Here is a 23,523-nt window from a genome sequence, read left to right as displayed (position 1 = left end):
CCTTGAGAAGCCTCTCTTCATGTTCCTCCAATGACTTTCCAAAGACTATTAGGTCATCTAGGTAAACCAGTACCTGGAGAAGGTTCATGTCACCCACTGCTTGCTCCATCCGTCGTTCGAACGTCGCAGGGGCTCCAGTGATGCCCTGCGGCATTCTTTCAAACTGATAAAACCCTAGTGGGCAGATGAAGGCTGTTTTCTCCTTATCAGCTTCTGTCATTGCAATCTGGTAATATCCACTTCGCAAGTCTAAGACTGAAAACCACTTGCTCCCTGACAAGCAGTCAAGCGCATCATCAATGCGGGGAGTGGTATACTGATCTGGAACGGTTCGACTATTCAGTGTTCTGTAGTCTATGCACATTCTGACACTTCCATTCTTCTTTCTTGCTATGACTATTGGAGAGGCGTATGGTCTACGAGACTCCTTGATAATACCAGCGTTCAGAAGATCTTGTAAGTGTCTTCGTACATCTTCAATATCCGCTGGTGCTAATCGCCGTGACCGCTCTCGGAAAGGTCTCGTGTCTGACAGTCGGATATGATGCTCTACACCTTTCGCTAGTCCCACATCCCACTCATGTAGAGAAAACACACTGGCTCGTTTTGACAGCTTTTGTCTGAGTCTAGTTTTCCACTGTTCGGGGATAGGTGAATCCTCGAAGTTGATGCCATGGGGTCAAACTCTGGTAAAGTCACCTCTATTTCGGATGCAGGTTTTGGCTGAAAAGCTGGCATCACTTAATCTGCAGAGCACAGGTCACCCATGATTGTCCCAACTGGGAGGACTGTATCTCTCATTGACTCAGTGTGCACTAACACAGTGACGTGCTCTCCATTTACTTCAGAACTAGGCACTACCATGGATTACAGCAGCACCCCAACCGCCAGTGGGACCATTTCTGAAGCTTCCACCATCAGCACTTATTTGTCCAAGGGCTTCTCTAACTCTACCCTGCATACAGCACGGCGGTTACCACCAGCAGTTAAGGCCAAAGGGCCAGGCCCCATCCACTTGATCCATCCTACTTCCTCTTCTCCCTCCCAGGCCACTGACGCCACCCTCTAGGCTGGGTCTTCAGCTCGGCTACAAAAGGTTTGTGCAATATCCAGCCCGGCTGCCTCTTTACACAGTTTAGCTAACCGCTTGAAGAGACTGGCATTGGTACCCAGGATAACCAGAATCTGGTCTGGAGTTCTAGGGCCAGGACAGATAAGGGCGAGGGCTAAGATGGACTCTTTGGACCCAGTAACAATCTCTGGAAACTCTATGTCTACTACTACATAGCCAAGATAGGGATAGCTAGTTTCATTTAGACCCCATATAGCCAGGCCAGATACAGGATGAATCATGACATTTGACAAGTACTGCTTATACCAGTTCTCAATGATGATCGTTACTTGTGAGCCACTATCCAACAAGGCACTACACTGTTGGCCATTCACTATCAAGTGCACTACGGAGGATGGACCTATTAACCCTTGGGGAATGTCTTTACCTCCTACTGAAGTCACCTCACTTTTCTTGACTGAGCATACAGTATCAGTACTGTCATCTTCTTGGTTTCGTGATTGTCCCTCTTTGGCTTTCTTGAGAGAGCAAATTAGTTTTTTAATGACTCCGTTCTGATTTTCTGCATTCTGACACTTGTTGGCAAAATGTCCATTTTCACCACACTGGTAGCAGATGCGTTCTTCTGAGTCTCTAAAAGGCTTATCTGGCTGTTAGCTGTTTTGAGCAGGTTTTAATGGCTAATGGACTAGTCCCGTTATCGTCTGCCACTTCTTGATGGGGCTTTGAGGTCATTGAGGTGAACCTCGACTGCAGCTCTTTAATCTCTGCTTTCAAACTCTGTAAGTCAGTCAGACGACTGTCCACATCTGGGTTAGCATGAACTCTATGTGCAGACAGATTAACCTTGACTCTAGTGGCGGCGAATTCCTCTTCAGTCCGAATCTCGGCCAGCAGCTCTAAAAATGTTGGAGGATTCTACTTTCTTTCCCTTAGTTTTAGCTGAACTAGCATCAGATCCGAATGTATGGCACCCCGAAGTAGCTGCTCTACTCTGGCTGTATCCACACGGAATAGTTCCTGACTGGCAGGAACACCCCCGTCAATAACCACCTTTGTCAGAGACTGCTCTAATCGCCTCAGGAAGTCTGACAGTTTCTCATATTGGCCTTGCTGCAACAGCCTAAAATCAAAGTAGAGGTCTTCACCTGATTCAGCTGTTCCGAATGTACTCTCAATAGCATCCAAGCATTTATGAGGTGTAACGTCGGAATCAGCTGTCCGCACAGCTTTTACTACAGCTAGAGCTGGCCCTCAAAGGCTTTCCATAATTCTCCGTTGTTTTTCTTTGGCAGAGCAGTCACTCTCTTCCACCATCAAGTGAGCCTGTTCGATCCAATGCTCCAACACTTCTTCCCCTGCAGGAGCTGGTAAGGTGCCGGAGAACATCCTCAGGCGACAATAACTACTATTCTCTCCTGAAGGCTTCTCTATTTTGGACAACAGGTTACCAACAGCCCGAATGATGGACTCAGCAGAGCTACTAGATGTTGATGCTTCAAGCAGGATTTTCAATGGAGTCTGTGCATCTTCATCTAAAGCTGGAGCTACAGTGGCCATGATGATAGACCAAGCCTCATCGGTATGGGTGTGCATAACTTCATACGGGACCTTGGTTGGATCAATCTTCTCTTTACATTCACACAGTACTGTTAGTTGGTCAAGTGTTGTATTAAAATTTCTTCTTCTAACTTGCACCCATCCCAAAGCCTTGATAGTTTCCAGAGTTTCTTCTATCTGAGCAACTTCAAACTCTTTGGGGACAAGAGCTAGCAATGTGTGGGTTTGATCGAGAGACTCCCCTTGACACCACTCTCTAAGCTCTTTCACCAGCTCTAATTTCACTAACTGAAGTTCCATGGTAATCTACTTTTGCCTATTAGTATTACGGAATTGTGGTTGGGAACTCAAAAAAAAAAAAAATTTAAAAAATATATATATATATATATATCATCCCAGCGGTGCCTCCAATTTATGTAGTACCCCTTTGGTGTACTACCTTTTACTTGGGGAGCTACCTGAGTTCTTTTCTATTTATGTTTAACCTTTAAGTCAATAATCCAACCAATGTATAAACCTTTAACCTTTTTTACTAATGTAGACAAAGTATTTAACATAAAATTCAGTTATCAAACATTCAGCTTCCGTTTTACATGATATACAGTTCTCAGAGTCCCTTAAGTTTTAAACGTCCCAGATTAAACATCAGAAAATGTATACACAACACTCAAAAGATATAGGCTATTCGCCCAGATTAACCAATAAAAAACCCACATTACCCCATAAACAAACAAAATACTAGTACCAAGTTCCCTGTTGCAGGCCAGAATGTAGCTGGTGTATGTAGAAGCCTCAAACAAAATGGCTGCTTCACCACGAGGGCAAGAACAAACAATTGGTACCTTGATCAAGAATGGGGTCACACTCAAGCAGGGTCATTGCAAGATAAGAAGAAAAGAAGATTCACACACAGGTAGTCATCTGCGAAGTCCACAGCTCCTTTCTCAGTGAGACACACAGTCTCTGCTGCTCCAGTCGACTGTTTGCTAACTTCTTAGCAAAATCCACGTGTGCACTAATATCCAAGTCTTAACAGCTAGCTCTTAGCTATTATACTCTTTCCATGGTAATATAAAGTCTCTCCGAGGTTATACTCTCCACAGATAGCTTATTCCACGACTAAAGTCACATATGGTGCTTTGGTCAACCACTTAACTCGCAGTGATGGTACTTGAAAGAAAGAAAAAACCCGCAGCTAGCAAATTCACACTCCTTCCACATGCACGCGCTTCTCCCCTCCCCTCCCCCTCTCTCTCTCGCATTGTTTTTTTTTCTCGACCTTCCGGTGACCTGTAACTCCCTCCTGATTGGTCCATTAATACATAAACATAAACTTACACCTTTACATCCCTTTTTTTCTGTACACACCTCACAATATTATTACAGCATTAAACTCCGTATGACTGTAATTTTTCCCAAACAACTATTTAAGAACTTATTCTATGAATGAATTAATTTAAATAATGACATTATTTTCCACCTCGCTACATGACGAAATGTTAGTGCAGTTCAAATAACATGTTAACTTACTTAACGTTACATATTGTTTATTAATGGTACAAATTTGTTCAAGTTAATTCTACCACAACTGTTTAATTCTCCATTCTAATTGGTACAGCTCTGACAGTAGTTTGGCTACAAGGTGTCCACTGCTTTCATATATCAGGAAACTTCTAACGTAAATCCGGATATTTGGTGAGAGCAATGCCTATCGCTATGGAAATTTTTCTGGTGGATTGTCAGATTAGCTAAATTAGTTATCCTAGCTAGCAGAAAGCCGGTCAGGGTCATGGTTGCTCACGTTAGGCTACTAGGTTGTTTTATATTTTGGGAAATAGAACCAACTGAACTCATTAGAAAATGTCACAGAGCGGTTTTACCCAAAAAAATAACTGTGAGAGGGATTTAAAAAAACAAACAAACAAAAAAAAAAACACACATCTCTAGTTGAGAATAGGTAAGAACTTGAGTGGTAGTTGTACGGTCAGAACCAGAACTCACAAACGGTGCTGGTGTTTCTACCTCTGGATTTTTCCAGAGGCAAAGAGGTAGGATTTGTATTAATTTTTAAAAAATAAATAAATAACACCACCACTACCCTTTCTGTTTTAAGCCATGTCCACTTCAGATTTAAAGATACAGATACAAAGATTTGGAGTACTAAACAGATACAGATAGTGGCATTACGTTATATCCGTAGTGGTGTGTAGTGTATACTACCTGGTGACTCTGAGCTTGTTGCCCTTAACTTCCATGGTGGCCTGTTTCTTCTCTGGCTCTGTTCCTTCATGCAGGTCATACACCTTAATGCTTGGCTCGTTTGAAAACTGCCCTGTTTTACAGAAAGTCAAATATTGGCTTATGAAAGACAACTTAGTAGTAGAAAACTGTAGTCTGCAAACATTCACAGTAGTCCACGTAATAATTGTAATATCAAAAATCTAATTTTAAAGAATATTACTCGCTTTCTTTATTTGTTCATTCATTTATTCAGAAGCCTCATTTAAGGCAATGCATTATATGTTGTTATGCCATGGCCTCAGACAATACTTAGTGGTTGGAGCATTGGTTGCTACTTTCTTATGTTGGGACACTTCTAACATATACAGTGCCCTCCACTAATATTGGCACCCTTGGTAAATATGAGCAAAGAAGTCTGTGAAAAATTGTCTTTATAGTTTAACCTTTCGATCTTTTGTTTAAGAAATTCAGAAATACTCTACTCTCCAGGATATCAAACAATTGCAAACACAACACAGGTTTATCAAATAAATAAATAAATAAATCGAAAAATTAAATATGAGGTAACACACAGACTAAATTCCCTGAGTTATTCATAACAATGGGTAAGACCAAGGAATATAGCTGTGATGTGCAGCAAAAGGGTGTTGAGCTTGGGAAGTGGCTATAAGAAAATAGCACAAGCATTGAAATGCCCATTTCCACCATCAGGGCAATAATTAAGAAGTCTATACATATATATATATATATATATATATATATATATAATATGAGTGTCTATATTGTCACAACGCACAGTGAAGAGGATGGTTCGAGTGGCCAAAAAAATCTCCAAGGATCACAGCTGGAGAATTGCAGAAGTTAGTTGCGTCTTGGGATCAGAAAGTCTCTAAAACTACAATCCAAATTCACCTACATCACCACAAGTCGTTTGGAAGGGTTTCAAGAAAAAAGCCTCATCATCCAAAAACAAACTCCAGCATCTTCAGTTTGCCAGACACTATTGGAACTTCAAATAGGATGGTTCTATGGTCTGGTTCAGATGAAAGCAAAATAGAGCTTTTTGGTAATAAACACCAGAGTTTTGGCACACAGAGAGGTAGCCATATGTTTAATGTTTTGTGGCTGTTTTTCTGCCAGAAGAACTGGACATTTTGTTAGGATACATGGCACATGATGGACTCTATCAAATATGAACAGATATTAAATGAAAACCTGACTGCCTCTGCCAGAAAGCTTAAAATGGACCGTGGTTGGATCTTCCAGCAGGACAATGATCCAAAACATACATCAAAATCAACACAAAAATGGTTTACTGACCACAAAATCAAGCTCCTGCCATGTCCTTCCCAGTCCCCTGACTTGAAACCCATAGAAAGCCTGTGGGGTGAACTGAAGAGAAGAGTCCAGCAGCGTGGACCTCGAAATTTAAAGGATTTGGAGAGATTCTGCATGGAGGAATGGTCTCAGATTCCTTGTCGTGTATTCTCCAACCTCATCAGACATTATAGGAGAAGACTCAGAGCTGTTATCTTGGCAAAGGGAGGTAGCACAAAGTATTGAATAAAAGGGTGCCAATAATTGTTGCACACCTGTATTTAATAAAGTTTTTTGTTTTGTATCAACCTGTGTTGTGTTTTGCAATTGTTTCATATCCATGAGAGCAGAGTATTTTTGTGAATCTTTCCTGCTTTCCTTGTAGAACTAGAGGAGATGATATATTAACGTTGGTACAAGGGTTATTAGCACGTTCTTATGCATTCTCCAAACAATGCATTTCTTGGAAAGTGCTTAGAACAAGTTAATACCTTCTTCTATGAAGAATGACGACCAGTCAAAGCATTGCTATTGCTTGTTCTTGAGTATGATACTCACTCAAGTCCTTATTTGCATCCACTATTTAAGAATAACACACGTGATTTATTATTATTTGAGAATCAACTGAATGCAGATACTGTTTCTATTGAGGATAAGAATCATGCTATCTATCAACGCAGTCCGCTACTGAGGATCAGAATTACCCAAGGTGTTGCTAGTGCTTTCTACTGAAAGTGAGAAACACTCAAGCACTGATACATAGTTGAGTCAGAGGCTCTCTCAAAGTCTTTCACAGCCTTTGAGTTACACCTCCAGCATAAAAATTGACACTGTGCTGCAGTTAATTCAAGGCTGTGTAAGTGTTTGTCGAACACGCTCTAGTCCTAAGCAATTTGGGTATTGATCATGTCCATCATCCAACTCCATCAGAGCAACAAGCCCTAGAACAAGCAACTCACCATTGTGCTCTAAAATACAGGAAGTAAAGAAATTGGAGAATGCTGGAAAAATGAAACGGTTGAGTTTAAAATGTATGAATGTTGAAATGAATTCACAGAACCATGCTGCTGCACACCAACACAAACAGTAGGCCACGTGTCTGCTCTCTGAGTGCAGAATTCACCAACAAATTAATGCAATCTTTCTTAGCAGCTAGCTATTAGTGCTTAACTAGGAAACAAGCACACTGGAAAAACTGTCCTGTTGGAATTCGAACGTCACTGTTTCCTCTTTTTCTGCCCTACACAAAATAAACATTTCTAAAACTTCATACATACCGATCAGACCGTGGGCCTGGGGTGAGTACTGGTTAGTGCTGGGCATGTAGAATCCCAGGAAATCCACGTTAAATGGATGCTTCTTCCAGACGCGATGCAGCAGCACCATCACTGAGATCTTACCATCAACCGTCACAGTCAACTTGTCCTCCTTCTGGATGGAAATTATCACCCTGATGTGTAAACGGAATGCATGTGTTACTTAATGAGGTAATGTAAATACGGTGTAGAGAGTGATTTGAGAACTTTGTTGTTCTACAATCACTACAGAAGTGATTGTTGTACTGAACATTCTAGTACCTCTTAAGGATGAGATTAGCTGTGGCTCCCCAGGAAAAAGAGTGATTGTTTTTGCCTTCCATCAGGTCGATCCTGCTGGTGCTTACCACAACCTTCAACCCCACTCCTTTGGCGTAGATAGAGATGGTGCCAAAGTATGTGTTCAGTTTGTTGTTTTTCATTTTCTTGCCACTCACCAACTGGCCATTGATTGTAATCTCTGTATGAAGGGATATATACATTTTATTTTAACAAAAATATGTTTTGGTGAATGATATTTGCTTCTCCAGTTTTAACTATGAGAATAGGATAGCTAACAATATGGTAAGTTTATTATATATCCCACTATATACCAATATAAACATACAATATATATGTCACACAGACTTGCAAGCATGGTTTAGAACACCTCTGAACACTGAGGTGGCCATCTTGGATTACCAGAATTACTTTCTTATTACTTTCTTATCTGCACTTATATAGGGCTTTTTGTAATCTTAGTGGGTCAAAGCGCTTTACACTGGTTCTTATTCACCCATTCACACATACACTCACACTCCAATGTCTGCAGAGTGCTAGCTTGCCATCAGGAGCAACCTGGCGTTCTTGACCTTAAGGCAAGACTTTACAGGTAGAAACAACAATTTTGGTATGTGGAATTCATGTGGGCCAGGAATTGAACCACCAACCCTACGATGAGTAGACGACTCTACCACCTGAGCCACAGCCTCCCACAATATAGTATAGTATAGCATTGTACTGTACAGCTGGAAGTGATGCAGTTTGACCTTAAGGCAAGACATTACATTTTTCAGATTTTTTTGATACATTTGATCTATAACATGTCTTCTCTTAAACTATAGCAATAAAATGATCAAAACCCAGCACTCATTTCCACAGCATTATCTTAAACTTAAATAAGACTTTAATAAAGGATTTACGTTTTGCTCACTTTATACACCGTGTCATATCATCCCTGAAAAGCTTGTTTCCTGATGTATGTCAAGTTATGTGACTGACTCCTATTTTATCTGGGCTTGGGACCAGCATTGCGTGTAACCACCTGGCACAGGTTTTATGTGGATGTCCTTCCTGTGCAACCCTCCTGTTTTATCCGGGTTTGGGAATGACACTGAGTGCAACCCCCATTGGCTGTGTTGGTTCCTTGCCCAATCATCCTTAGCTGCTACACCAGCAGGGAAGTTATGTGACATTATAATTTGCATGACAAATTCGTTTCTAAACCTTATAAACCACACTAGACTGAAAACAGATGAAACCACATTGTGTATTTACTTCAAAACAAATTCTTTCTATATTCAGAACCAGAAATTGCAGTTAGATGTTGTCCATTCATTACATTTTCCATATTTATTCTATCCCTATTTAGAAGTAGAGGGAATTTGATTTATGTTAGATTTTATACTGAAAGTATAAACTCACTTGGGAATGAATTTACAGAAAAGATTTAGAGATTCCTTTACTTAACAACATGACTCTAGTACAACCCCGAAGAAGCAAACTTCAGGAACAAAATATGTTTCGGATGACCAGCAACACCAGGTAAGAGATCCCTCTTACTCTGATCATTGTGTGAATTAGATTTATTTATTTGACCAAAACTATTCTAGTAAGGGCAGGAAAGACTTGCAAATAAGTGTGCAAGACTTTCCTATAAGAGTGCATATACATCTGACTGAGAAGGTTTGAGAGTGCTACCTCTTCCAGGGTCAGAGACCAGGTTAAGGACGTGTCCCGGCTTGGAGTCAATGTTGAAACAGATGTCCATGTTGTTCTTGGGCAGGTGGACAATGAAGTGAGGGTCGTTCTCCACTGCGGTAGGTAAACAGCAGCATGTTTATGAACACGAGTTATAGATCTGAATATTTGTATACACTGCCAGACAAAAGCTTTCAAGCACCTGCAGTTTCTTGTGTATTATTACAGGTGAAGAACTATTAGTGCCCCAAACAGATTACAGTACTATTACACTGTAAACCTGGATAGTTCATTTAACTCAAAAGAATTTGCGGAAACTAATTACCTAAAAAATTTTAAGTTGATAAATCAATTTCTTTAAGCCAAATACACTTAAATATAACAACAATTTATTTTAAATTACAAAGTTTGAGTTAAATTTTTTGTTATATTTAAGTGTATTTGGCTTAAAGAAATTGATTTATCAGCTTAAAAATTTTGAGGTAATTAGTTTCCTCAAATTTTTTTGTTAAATGAATTATCCTGTTTTACAGGGTAGTAAAGCAAACAAATAGGCACAGGTGAAATAAGGAATCACATCCTAACGGGACTGTAGTGAGTGCTGAATTAAAGGCTAGTGCAGTTGTAGACTAAATCAACTGAACCTAGAGATAAAAGACAAATATGTTATGTTCTACAACAACCTAATTAGTGTAAAATATATATTTTCACATTGAACATTCAACATAGACATTGTTTTTTTTTTAATATAATAAGAAAAAAATACATTTGTTAGTTCAGTAATACCCAATTCCTATTTTAAATGATACCATTAGACATTTATCAAGGTGACTACAACAAATTTATTTGCAAAGTCCTTAAGGTAAATAATTTTATGTCTAATAATACTCACAAATTTGAACCGTCTTTGGATAGACTTCAAATTGTATAATTAGCCAGAGTCACTACCATTATTTATACTGTCAGGTTTAAGTATTTCAATTACACACACACACATGTAAAGAAAACTCAGCCGTTTTATATTAATGACTTAAAAGAAAGCAATCCAAAAGAAATCCGTACTTTGAGACAATTAAGACTAACCATTTGATTTTTATTTTTTTCAATGCCACCCTTTAACAGGAGGAAAAATTAGTGTGTCTAGGCTGAAGTGGCTGAGCTATCTTATTGGAAATTCGTACTAGACATTCTTTCGCCTTTTTGTAGTCGTTTTGACATTTTCATTTCTCTGTGAGCTTTGCATATTTTATGGAGTTTTGTGATCACCCCTAAATTTAAATCAGCTGTATGTAAAAGTGGAAATGCACGTGGTAGTTGATGGGTGTTTGGACTTTTATGCATGTCAAAGAAAATTAGCATTACTGAAACATCTGTAAATCCTGTGGGAATTTATTTATTTATTTATTTTATGCACAATTTTACCAAAAGATTAATAAATGAGGCCAATTTATAGCTAAAATGCTAAAATACAGACTAAAATACATACTTTTGACTTGGTATTTATAAAGCATGAATTAACAAGTGATGCTCTAAGATGAAAGGTATGCCAGATCATCACTTTTTCTATGATCTTAAATAGATAGTATTGTTTTGTTTATCTTAAGTGTTTATTAGGCCCACGTGTAGCTAGAAGTAATCTTTCTGATCACATGGTTACTCTGGATGGTCTTTCTGTTTCATCATGTGCAGCAGTTAAAGACCTTGGAGTGATTATTGACTCCAGCCTATCATTTGATGCTCATGTAGATAATATTACTAGGATAGCCTTCTTTCATCTCAGAAATATTTCTAAAATAAGAAACATATTGTCACTACATGGTGCGGAAATACTAGTTCATGCATTCGTCACCTCTAGATTAGATTACTGTAATGCCTTACTGTCTGGATGTTCCAGTAGGAATATAAATAAGCTCCAGTTAGTCCAGAATGCAGCTGCTAGAGTCCTAACTAGAACTAGAAGGTACGACCATATCACACCGATATTATCAATACTGCATTGGCTCCCAGTAAAATCTCGCATTAACTATAAAATACTTTTATTAACCTATAAAGCACTAAATGGTCTCGCGCCACAATATCTAAGCGACCTTTTGGTTTTATATAATCCGCCACGCCTACTTAGATCAAAAGATGCAGGCTATTTGACGGTACCTCGAATAGTGAAGGCTACAGCAGGGGGAAGAGCTTTCTCTTATAGAGCCCCACAGTTATGGAACAGTCTTCCTATTAGTGTTCGGGACTCAGACACAGTCTCAGTGTTTAAGTCTAGGCTTAAAACGTATTTGTTTACTCAAGCCTACCCTGACTAGATTCTGTTCTACTACTTCGCAGTCATAATTATCTTTTTTCTCCCTCTCTCCTTTCGCCGAGCCCCACATGAATTTATGGAGATACTAGAGATCCAGATCCTTTCTGCCTCTGGATGGAGCTCAAATCTTCTCTAATTCCAGACTGCTGGGACTACGGCTGCTCCTAAGGCCATACAGACTTCATATAAATCCATAATGAACTTTTTCACACTATCTGTTGTTACCCAGATGAGGATGGGTTCCCTTCTGAGTCGGGTTCCTCTCAAGGTTTCTTCCTCTTAAAACATCTTAGGGAGTTTTTCCTTGCCACCGTCGCCACTCAGTGGCTTGCTCAGTTGGGATAAATTCGCACCTTTAATATCTGTATACCATGTTGATATTTCTGTAAAGCTGCTTTGAGACAATGTCTATTGTAAAAAGCGCTATACAAATAAAATTGAATTGAATTGAATTGAATTAACCATTGGTGTACCATCCATATAGTGTTTACATTCAGCTCAACTTATCAGTAATTATCAAGTTGAATCAGATTAACTGGAGCTGGGAAAACTCTAAACTGTGCAGTTCTGTAGCTCTTCAGATTTTGACTCAAGTGTTTCAGTGTCTCTACTGCTAAACATGTCTACAAAGTTCGAGGCCAGCTTAACTCAATCACAATCAAGATGACATGAAATTTCAGTGTAAAGATGGTATTGTCCCTATCTCTGTTCTTAAAACACTGAAATCCTTAACATGCTTTCCAAGTAGACACCATTAAGTAAACATACCGACAGTGATTACAGTTTCTCCTTTAACTTGATCCGGGCCAGGTGTTCCAGTGGGGATTGCCCATGGAGGCTGGATTGTAGGAGGATTACCTAACACATGAAATGGTCTAACACCTACTGAGGAAGAAAGAGAGGGTCAGAGTAACAGTGAGGGGAATCCTAAATAATACTGCACATACACAACATTAAAAAATATACCTAAAAGCTATTCTTAAAACGAAAATATATTTATATACTGTAAATACATACCGTGCCCTCCACTAATATTGGCACCTTTGGTAAATATGAGCAAAGAAGGCTGTGAAATATTGTCCCTATTTTTTAACCTTTTGAGTTTTTGTTAAAAAAAAATTCACAAAAATGGCCTGCTCTCATGGATATCAAACAATTGCAAAAAGAAAAAAAATGATTGTGTAATTCATAATAATCTGACTTTTCATTTTAGTGTTCCTTGTGTACTTATCTTTTATATCAAGCACCTTAAGATTTCACTTAGTTTTATTCCCCACATCAAACCATGAAACTCCACAGCAACAGGTAATATAGAAACAGATGTAACACTTTACAATACTGTTCAATAACTAATAGGTATCTATGCAGGAACTAAGCAGGAACGAATAAGTTCTTCATTAATATGCTATAAAAATACTATAAACCTACTAGTTAATTACTCAGTAAATATGTTAGTAGGAGTTTATTATTAACTACGCAGTAATAAACTGAGTCTTATGCAGTAATTACTGAGTCTAACATTTCTCCTGCAGACCTACTAGCTAAATATGCTGTTTTTATAATAACTACTGATTAATTAATGATAATATTCACAATAATTCTCAATTACAAAGCCTTACCTTCCTCTTGGAGATCTATTACCTAATATACCTCAACATATTCCAATAGGTTGAGGTGTATTAGGTATATTAGGTAAATAAATAAATAAATAAATAAACAAACAAATTTTATATATATATATATATATATGTATGTATATATATATATATATATATATATATATATATATATATATATATATATATATATATATTTGCGTTATTTAGGTCTCCTCAGAGGAGCACAGGGTTGGAGTATTGTCTTTACTTAGCCAGTCAAGGTCTAAAGAGAGTAATGGACAACAATGTCTCGTGTGCTCATGCAAAACTGTATTGTAAAGTGTTACGGAAACACACACTGTACATCTGAGCACAACTTACATGCATACTCACCAAATATTCTAATGCACCAAATATTCTACATACAAATAAAAAAAGTACTGTTTTGTATGGGGATTGTTAAATAGAGTTAAAGAGCAGAGTGCACAAATTCACAATACAAACTATGTATGTGTGAATCTAATCATCATAATAAAATAAATTATGATGAGTATTACTTGGGCCAGAGCAGCAGCCCTGTCTGGGGTCCCGGGGTGAGTCAGCCAGCAGTCTCTCTCTGTCACTCTCCACCAGTAAAGCAGTGACAGGAGTTACAAACTGATGCTCCAGGGACAGGGCGAGAAGCCGCTGTGTGATCTTCCGCTTCTTTGCTGCTGTGGGTGCCACAGAGCTGCACACAGAAACATTCACATTAAGCGTAAAGAATGTTTAGGACAGTGAGACAAGAAAGCCATTGGATTTTTTATTTTTTTTTTTTTAAAGAAATTGAATAGATTGCATATGGTTTTTATGTTGGACATGCAATTTTGCTGTAATTTTATTTTGAATACATTTAAAATGATTTTTTTCTCTTTGTTCTCTACTAAACATACAAATTTACTGACAATCCCTGTACAGCACCACTTACAGAAGAAGTATCTAATTTAGTTAGTATCCAAAATATAATAGCTTCCGGACAACATATCCTTAAATCTTTTATTAATCTCAAATTTTTGTACAAATCAGTACAAAAATATTTGCAGTGTCTCGCCCAGTTTATTTGAAGTCTTACTATGTGATAAGAAAAATTAAACGTAAGTGTTTAACACAATTGTCGTCTCACCGCTCGGCCAGCAGTTGATTGACAGTGATGTAGGCCCACATCTGGCGGGCGAAGCCAGCAAATGAATGCTGATGTTGGCTGAGCAGTGTGTCAAGTTCCTGGAGGTCTGCCTCTGTGTCAATGGTTAGGTCGATGGTGGCCTTGATAGGACAATAAACAGTACATTTTACATCTACAACCCCTACTGAAAATACAAACCAAGAATTTTGGAAACACTGTACATTAACTATGTAGTAATACAACTTAAAATGTTAGCCACTGCAATTTCAAAAGAGAAGAAAGGTTTATAGATTGCAGATTTTGTTTTGATTAAGATTGGGGTGACTTGACTTAGAAACAAACAGGATAATAATAATGGCAGATAATAATATAGATGACCCAACAAAAATCTTATTCCCAGGTACATTATGTTGCTTGACCAAGATTCCCGGTTTCTCTGACCATATACAATATTTCGTCCACTATCACTGGCGTGTTTCATGGAAGTTCATGTCATCCTGTTTGAAAATATTACAGCAGGTCCCTTGTGCTAAACTAATAGTTATGAGTGACAGAACAGGGGCTTACAGCAGAGGCAGTGATGAAACCCTGCAGTGTGGTGGACCCACTGGGCTTGAGTTTGCCAGCAACGACCAGCTCCGAGCCTTTGAAGAAATTATCGAACTGATTCTGAGTGACGTCCGTCACAGAGTCTTCTGGGAAATGGACAGAAATCTTCCTCAGGAGAGGGGATGACACCTGACTGTAGAACGTCTACAGACAGACAGACAAAATATATGATTATATCACAGTGTGGCTGAATTCTCGAATCAGAGTGGATTAATTAACCGCATGGCCATGACAGTGGTTCTGGCTGTAACATAAAGTATACGTTTATATTAATGTTCTAGTTTAAATCCTGTAGTAACAGCTTATACACAGGGCTAATAATAAACAGATGAACAAATATGTTGTTGTTTAACAAAGCAAAAATTGTATAATCATTGATATCGTGAAGCTATCTTTTAAGAGATATTTACGTAACATTTCAGGAAGGAGTCTCAGGTGTCAGTGCTTTGTAACAGACAGAGTGTTCAATGACAATCTGTATTTATGTTATTTACTTCAAGAGAAAGAAAACAAAGCCTGGGGAACGAAATGACTATTTATTGGAGCTTTTAACGTACGTGATAGAAGGAACTAACTTGTTTCACAGCTATTCCATAACATTAAATGTAACTAGAAACAGTTCAAATGCATGATGTGATGTGATGTTCATTAATAAATAATAAAAAAAAAACACTTCAAAATCATAGTATTTTACTAAAATAATCCACTTCGGGGTGGTAATGTGTTCATTTAATAATTCGGTCTGATGTGTGATCAGTGTCAAGTAAAGCATACTATAAGGGTACGATTTCTTCTCCAAGTTAAATATATATATTTTAATTAAATGTACCCTTAAAGATATAACGGTGGTTCTTAGGTTATTATTATCTACATTATATCAGTGACTAGACACACCACATTCATTTTCCCAGGTATCCCTGGGGGTACCACCTCAGTGTTTGTACCCTGAAACATACAGTTGAGTGCATTTTCTTTTCTGAGAGTGTATCACATATTTGTATCTGAAGTATTTCCCCCAAATGAACAAGATTGTATGCATTAAAAAAAAAGGAACTCCTGAATGCTAGTACTGCTCCAACTCTTCATGCTTGGATTGGATTCTGCCAAATGAGTTATTGTAAAAACTTGAGAAAACAGAGATAACAGAGATATAAAGATATTATATGTTCTCTTACTCAGATGAAGAAAACATAAGAAAAGTGGGTTTTGATACCTTCAGCTGCTCTGAAGCATCATGATTAGCATAAATCCTCTGGGCCAAGCCCCTGTTTTCCATGGCGATGCGTTCCAGGAAGTCGAAATCCACATCAAAGCCGATGCCGAGAGAGAAGAGAGAGAAATCCTGACGCATGACACGTTTTATGTTCTTCTGAATGGTGCTGAGCTTTATCTCTCCTAGAATGGATGGAGTGGAACAAGTAGAGAGCGAGAGAAGAGAGTAAAATGCAAACATTTGGAAAATGATCACCGGCGTGTATAAACAGATGGAGACGATTCATTGCAGGCGGGTAGGGAATTTGTAAAGCTGTTAAATGTGTGTGTAAATAGGAGTAGAGTGCGTGTGAAGAATCCTCACCCACTGTGGGGTCTCCATCAGACACCAGGATGATCATAGAGACGGAGCGCTCGTCGATCATGCCCTGATTTTGTGCCTTCACAAGCATCTGTACTGCCTTCAGCAGAGCCTCATTGATGTTGGTGCCTGAGGTCAATGTGAAATAGAGAAATTTCAGAAAACACACTAATTGACTTATATAACTTTGCAAAATGTCTACAAATAAAATCTGTGTATGAGAGTCAATGTATACTAATTTCTCCGCTCTCTCAGAGGGACAAGCTAAGAAGATTCAGTGATAATGCTAAGATGATGATGGCGTTCACTCTCACTCGCTCACCTCCATTAGGTTTGATGTCCTGGATGTATTTCTTGGCTTCTCCCACCTGTAGAGAGGTTCCTGGGACGAGGTCCTCACTCCAGCAGCGAACATTGTGATTGAAGTCAATGATGCTAAAATAGTCGTCCATAGTCAGGCTATCCAAGATAGTCTTCATGGCCTCAACCGTCTGTGAGAAATTTTAGAGGGCGAAAAGGAAGTGGAAAATAGCAACAATTAAAAAAAATAAAATAAACACAAGATCAACTAAACATAGGAAGAGACCAATTAAACAGAGCATTTGTAGCACAAGATAATGTGGCTTTAACAGCATGTAGATTCACTGAATCATGTTAGTATCAAAGTTAGATCTTTGTTAGATATATGTATAAATACACATATAAACCCATATCAGACATTTTAATAGTATCATATTAATTTTTCATATGGTAGTTTAACTTTAGTTCAAGCTTTAATCACTACACAGCTTCTGGGATACAGATTAAAGTAAGGGCATTTATTCTTTTAAATTATATATATATATTATATATAAGTCCATACGAACTAAGCGCCATCATAAAACAATCCCTATAACGTATTGTACTGTTGTACTTATTTAACTAATGTACTGTATATGTATTTTCTTGGACTGCTATATTTTTCTGTCCACAAGATGGCCTAAGTTTTGTTTTAACTATCAAATTTAGTTTGCACTCCAACCACTAGGGGGCTCTAATATTGCACTCTAATATTGTAACCCCTGATCAAAGTTAATAAATAGATGATCCTACCTGCTTCATCTTCAGGCCCCACATGCTGCCACTCACATCGATCACAAACACAATGTTTTTGGAGAGGGGAGAGAGATCGGACGGCGCAAAGAAATTAATAAAATGTCCATCAGACACCTGCGAGAGGGAGGACAGAGCCAGCAAATTATATATATATATATATATATATATATATATATATATATATATATATGTGTGTGTGTGTGTGTGTGTGTGTGTGTGTGTGTGTGTGTGTGTGTGTGTGTGTGTGTGTTTTCTTAAAAACAAACATTTGTAACATAAATAGAATTTTTTTATTGCAATTCTTAAAAGAGATGTCAGTTTTTAGTTAAAGTTCATGTATATAAATAGGTGAATATATAAAAGATACTTAACTATAGTAATGCATTGTTTAAGGTAGAACGCCCATAAAGACATGAGTTTGTCCTTACCAGCAGTTCTCCTGCATTGCTTTCCCTCTCCACATCGTATCGGACAGTAAATACACCGTCCACAGCGCTGTCAGTACAATTGCTACACTTGCGCTGTTGCTGCAGGCTGGGTTTGAACACCACATGGGCCTTCTCTTTCGTGTGTGTAATCTTAGTCAGGCCTTCAAAATGCTCACCCAGTGTATTCGGTGCCTCCACAAACTTGATGCCTTTAGGCTCAAATATATACACATCAACCTGAAAAAACACCATTTACAATTTTTTTTATAGATATTGTGGAGAACAACACAGTGTATTTGCATTGTTTCTGTTTGTGTGTGTGAGTATGTGTGTGTGTGACCTTCAGGTGTGGCACCAGACGACCCGGCTGTATGTGCAGAGTGTGTGTGTAGGAACCCAGTTTCCTCTGCATCATCTCCTGATAGTGCAGCTCAAAGTCCACCTTGCTGCCCGCTGGGACGTGGACCTCTGTTTTAAAAGTCTCCATAGCCTGAGAGTTAGTCCTGTGAGAGAGAGAGAGAGAGAGACAGAGACAGAGAGAGAGAGAGCAATGATGATGATGATGATGATGATGGAAGGATGGGACAAATCAATCCATGGTGCATGTAAAATAAAAATGTGTGAATGGCATTGTGGACAGAGAGATGGATGGATGACAGAATGGACAGAGGAATAGATATTTGGATGTATGGATTGATGGATTTATAGGATTGTGGATGGATGGATGACAAAATGGACAGAGAAATGGATAAGTGGATGATGGATTTATGGATAAATTAATAGATGGATGGATGGATGGATGACAGAATGGACAGAGGAAGAGATGAATGGATGAATGGATTGATGGATATATGGGATTATGGATGGATGGATGACAAAATGGACAAAGGAATGGATAAATGAATAGATGGATGGATGACAGAGGGATGGATGGATGGATGACTAACAGAATGCACATAGGAATAGAAATGTGGATGATGGATTTATAGATAAATCAATAGATGGATGGATGGATGACAGAGGGATGGATGGATGGATGGATGATGGATGGACGACTAACAGAATATACAGAAGAATAGAAATGTGGATGATGGATTTATGGATAAATGAATAGATGGATGGCTAACAGAACGGACAGAGGAATAAATATGTGTATGGTGAATTTATGGATAAATAGATGAATGGATGAATGGATGGATGGATGGATGGAAGGAAGGAATAGATGTATGGTAATGATGAGTAGCAGAGTGGACAGAGGATAGGATGGATAGATTTATGGGTGCATGAATAGGCAAAATGAACAGATGAATGAGATAGAGGGATAGATAGATGGATGAATAGAATTATGGATTATATTTAGGCATATGGATTTTTTTTAAATTGAATTTATAGATGAATGCATGGATGACAGCAGGATGGATGGATGGATGGATGGATGGATGGATGACTGAGTAGACACAGTAAGAGATAAATTAATATGAGTAGACTGATGGATGGACAGTAGGGTGGAAGGAAAGTAGAGGAAGTCTAATCAGAGATATAAATATAAAAGTTAGTGAGAGATGTAAGTCAATGGCAGAATAAAGAATCTGGGTGAGATATGTAAGAATTTTAGCCCTGGTGCATTGTGGGAAATACCTGACTATGCCTGCAGCTTTGCCACGGGCTTTTGCCTGAGCGTACAGGTTACGAGCAACCGTTTTCTCCTTCACTGAGCCGACAAATGTGATCCCGTTGACGTTCCTGACCACAAATACCGTATAAGAGAACAAAAGTATTTAACACATTCGTCTTATTGGGATTGAATTTTTATATCTGGTTGGTCAGAATATGATCTAACGTGTTTCTATAGTAACAACTCATTCACATGCACTCGTGCAGTCGACGTTCCACGTAATCTAAGCATAATGACAAGAAACTGGATTAGAAATGATTGAATTGTTGATTTAGTGAAGTTTTCTGTAAGAATATGTTTATGTAACATTTATGGACGTAATATTCAGTATCAGCTCTTTGTAACAGTCAGTGGTAAAGCTGTACCTTTCCTTTTCCATCATGGGAAATGAGTCTTTATTGATCACATATACATTACAGCAACGACCGAGGCTGGTGTAATATATGTTGTGGGTTCTTGGTTACAAGCTGCAAGTCTTATTAACTTCAAGAGAAAATGAGGGAACGACAGGTTATACCTGCTGTAACGTAAACAAAGACCAACTAAATTGTTTCCTGGATTGTTTCCACAACTTTAAATGTAACTATAAATGGATAAAAATATGTTACAAAACGTATGGCCTGTTGTACTTTAATAAATAAATAAAAACATTGTAGTTGTTAGTTGCTGTGGTATAAGAGGACTAACACACTTTGGAATGTGCTGTTATAGGGCAGGACACATCATACCACCCTGTTGCTGAGGATTTTACTATAACAGCATTCGTGTTTTATTCCTTTATAACACAAAAAGATAACACAATTTAACACAACTATCAAGAATATCTTTAGCTATTTGGCCATATAGATTATGGATAAGAAATACCTCTAAATGTATTTTATGAGTCTATTAAGCTACACACATACACACATCACTACACAACATAAAGGATTTATTTCATGCATATATATAAATATGTGTGTGTGTGTGTGTGTGTGTGTGTTTACATGGTGAAGTTGTTGATAAAGGCTCGTTTGGGGATCTGCACATTGAAGCCAATACTCTGTGCATTGGGTCCAGAGTTCACCACCGAGCTTTTAACAGTGGTGTAAGCAAACCGCGACGTGATCCTGCTCTCCACCTTATAGCTCTTAACCGTGATATCATCTCCACGAACAGCCTACAAGAATTTGAGTCACAGAGTATATAAATAGGAGCAACAAAAATGAAATAGCTCAATATTTATAATATTTAAGATAATTCATTGGGGTGTATGAGGATAATAGGCTTTTCAGTATCATAATAAACTCACACTGCAAAAACTATATCTTAGCATGTAAGAAAAAATATTTAGGCAAATTTAAGTGATATTTCTCTTCATTATATTGTTTTAAAAACAAATTTAAGACCTAAATTGAAGCCTATGTTTAGATTTCTAGTAGGTATTTCTAGGACAATTTAAAGCTTGATATTAGTAGCTGTGTCTCAGAACTAAGCAATAATGGTCTTATATGTGTTATATACCAATCCCTTTATGAGAAACGAACTTTCCCTTTGTTCAAGATATCTTCACTTGCTAAGCTAACATTTTGCAGTGTGTGTATCACCATTCGCACAAAACGGCATTCCATGAGTTAATGGCTTCAGTGTGGTTTATACAACTGACAAAACTATGCCAATCAAATCCAATCCGACGAGATTGATGTAGACTTTGTTAGGGATATCCCAGTCAAGCAGTGCAACCAAAACATCACACTGATCACCATAACCAATAATAGTTCTTAGAACAAATGTTGTCACAGTTACACATGCAATATCATTACATACAATTCAAGCTACAAAGAGGTTCTTTTTCAAAATGTTATCTTAACAAAGATACAGAGCAGAAGTCAATAACCGCTGTGATGCTCTGGGCTCTGCAAACACAGCCATTGATTAGTGTGTTAGTACAGAGAGATTCATAGAAATGAGGTCAAACAACAAAACAACGGCTACCTCAAAGTCCTCTTCTTCTTCACTGATCAATATGTTTCTCTACAAATAAGAGGGGGGAGGGGAATAAATATATCAAATATTCTTTACAAATAGGAAAGCAGGCAAAGACAGGCAAATATTATGGCAGGTTAAGGTGTATAAGGATCTTATTTAGCTACTGCTAGCGGCTATGTTCGGCATTCCATCAGTTTTGTGAAGGCTAACGTATTCAACCTGTAATCAAAAACAAAATACTCAGTTGATATTCAGAGAATGTATTATTTAAATCAAACACATTTGAGTTAAATCAAACACATTTAACCTAACGACTAACACCGATATTGACTCATCAGTGCACTTCTATGTCTTGTGCATTATCGAAAAACACAATGTTTTGGATTTATACTAGTCAAAAGTGTCTTGTTCATCTTGCTAAAGATAATTAATCATGAATAACAATTGTGTTGAAAGTAAAATCGGACAAAATTATACAGATTTGATTAATTTTTTTAAATGATAACTGATGAAGTAAAAATGCTTGTTTGTAGTGCACAAACACTTTTGGACTTTAACTGATGATCAAAATCGAAGGAAATCATTAACTGATATTCAGGATCATTTTACACTTCACAAACAGTTAATACTTTTGGAATATAATGATACAGGACGGAGGTGCTGAGGTGACATAGAGATTATATCTTAAGAATATGTGACCACGGATTAATATATTGAAGCCACAAGATCATTTACTCCAGAAAAGAAGTTTTATGATTTGATAGGATTTAATCGGCAGTGAGTTAACTTTCTATTCCATGCTAATTGTGGCAACTTTTGTATTTTTATTTTTTATTTAGACCATTGTGTCCACAGGAACTTAAGCATGGAGATGACTGATAACATTACTCTTCAATCTTGATGATGCTTAAAGACATGGCATTGCGACATAGACATACCTTTAGCCCATATCAACATCAATAGACTTTTATATATATATATATATATATATATATATATATATATATGTTCATGCAAAATAATAAACTTGATGCCACATAAGTCGTGGCTATGAGATACTGTTTTGTGACCTGTAAATATTGTGGCCTAAATATATTAATTCATGACCATGCAGCAACTCCATAATACAATCAATAAAGGTCAATGTTTCTTTAGAAATGTAGACCATTCATTTTCTTCCAAATGTTATAGTAATATTATTTGATGAGCATTCATTTTATTAAGTATTATATGTCTACATTCACTCATGTTACTATACAGACCGTTTCTTATATTCTCTACTCATACAGTAATTATAAATTATAAATGAATCAAAAAAAAAAAAACCAAACGCCTTACTCTGTATCTGGGACTTTCTTTAAGATGATCATCGTGATCTGACTAGAGAAACAAGAAAAACACAAAAAATGTAAGCGTCTGTTATATAAACTGAGCCCATTGTCAATTCACAAAAACCCTCTGGCTCACTTACCAACTCATCTTCCCACTCTCCATCAATAATGAACTCGAACGCCGAGCTTTGTGAGAAGAGCAGGGCAGCCAGCAGAAGCAGTGCTGGGAGCTTCATGGTGGCCGATCAGAACAGAAATCCGTCCAGCAAAAGGCAAAATGGCCAATGTTTCACACACGCACACACGCACAC

The 23,523-nt window shown here is 37.8% G+C and overlaps 1 protein-coding gene across 2 annotated transcripts in view; it reads right to left on the bottom strand.

Moving 5' to 3' along the window:
• itih2 (inter-alpha-trypsin inhibitor heavy chain 2) overlaps positions 1–23,523 on the bottom strand; it is a 27,690-nt gene extending 4,167 nt beyond the window's left edge. Inside the window, exons 1-19 of one of the 2 annotated variants that reach the window (XM_053650200.1) lie at positions 23,353–23,523; positions 23,220–23,261; positions 21,888–21,926; positions 20,900–21,072; positions 19,877–19,981; positions 18,579–18,741; positions 18,239–18,475; positions 17,808–17,924; positions 17,038–17,206; positions 16,719–16,844; positions 16,356–16,537; positions 15,101–15,286; positions 14,534–14,673; positions 13,929–14,101; positions 12,542–12,655; positions 9,466–9,579; positions 7,768–7,966; positions 7,468–7,640; positions 4,853–4,964 (exon numbers count right to left, since the gene is read on the bottom strand). In XM_053650200.1, coding sequence (XP_053506175.1) covers positions 4,853–4,964; positions 7,468–7,640; positions 7,768–7,966; positions 9,466–9,579; positions 12,542–12,655; positions 13,929–14,101; positions 14,534–14,673; positions 15,101–15,286; positions 16,356–16,537; positions 16,719–16,844; positions 17,038–17,206; positions 17,808–17,924; positions 18,239–18,475; positions 18,579–18,741; positions 19,877–19,981; positions 20,900–21,072; positions 21,888–21,926; positions 23,220–23,261; positions 23,353–23,448 — 2,660 coding nt within the window. In that variant the 5' untranslated portion in view covers positions 23,449–23,523. Of the gene's footprint in view, positions 1–4,852; positions 4,965–7,467; positions 7,641–7,767; positions 7,967–9,465; positions 9,580–12,541; positions 12,659–13,928; positions 14,102–14,533; positions 14,674–15,100; positions 15,287–16,355; positions 16,538–16,718; positions 16,845–17,037; positions 17,207–17,807; positions 17,925–18,238; positions 18,476–18,578; positions 18,742–19,876; positions 19,982–20,899; positions 21,073–21,887; positions 21,927–23,219; positions 23,262–23,352 lie in introns of both variants that reach the window. The other variant, XM_053650199.1, reaches the window with a different exon arrangement.

The sequence above is a fragment of the Ictalurus furcatus genome, chromosome 19 (genome assembly GCF_023375685.1).
Source record: "Ictalurus furcatus strain D&B chromosome 19, Billie_1.0, whole genome shotgun sequence".
Lineage (NCBI taxonomy): Eukaryota > Metazoa > Chordata > Actinopteri > Siluriformes > Ictaluridae > Ictalurus > Ictalurus furcatus.
The sequence above is the reverse complement of the archived record's forward strand: the minus strand, read 5'-3'. Positions and strand labels throughout refer to the sequence as shown.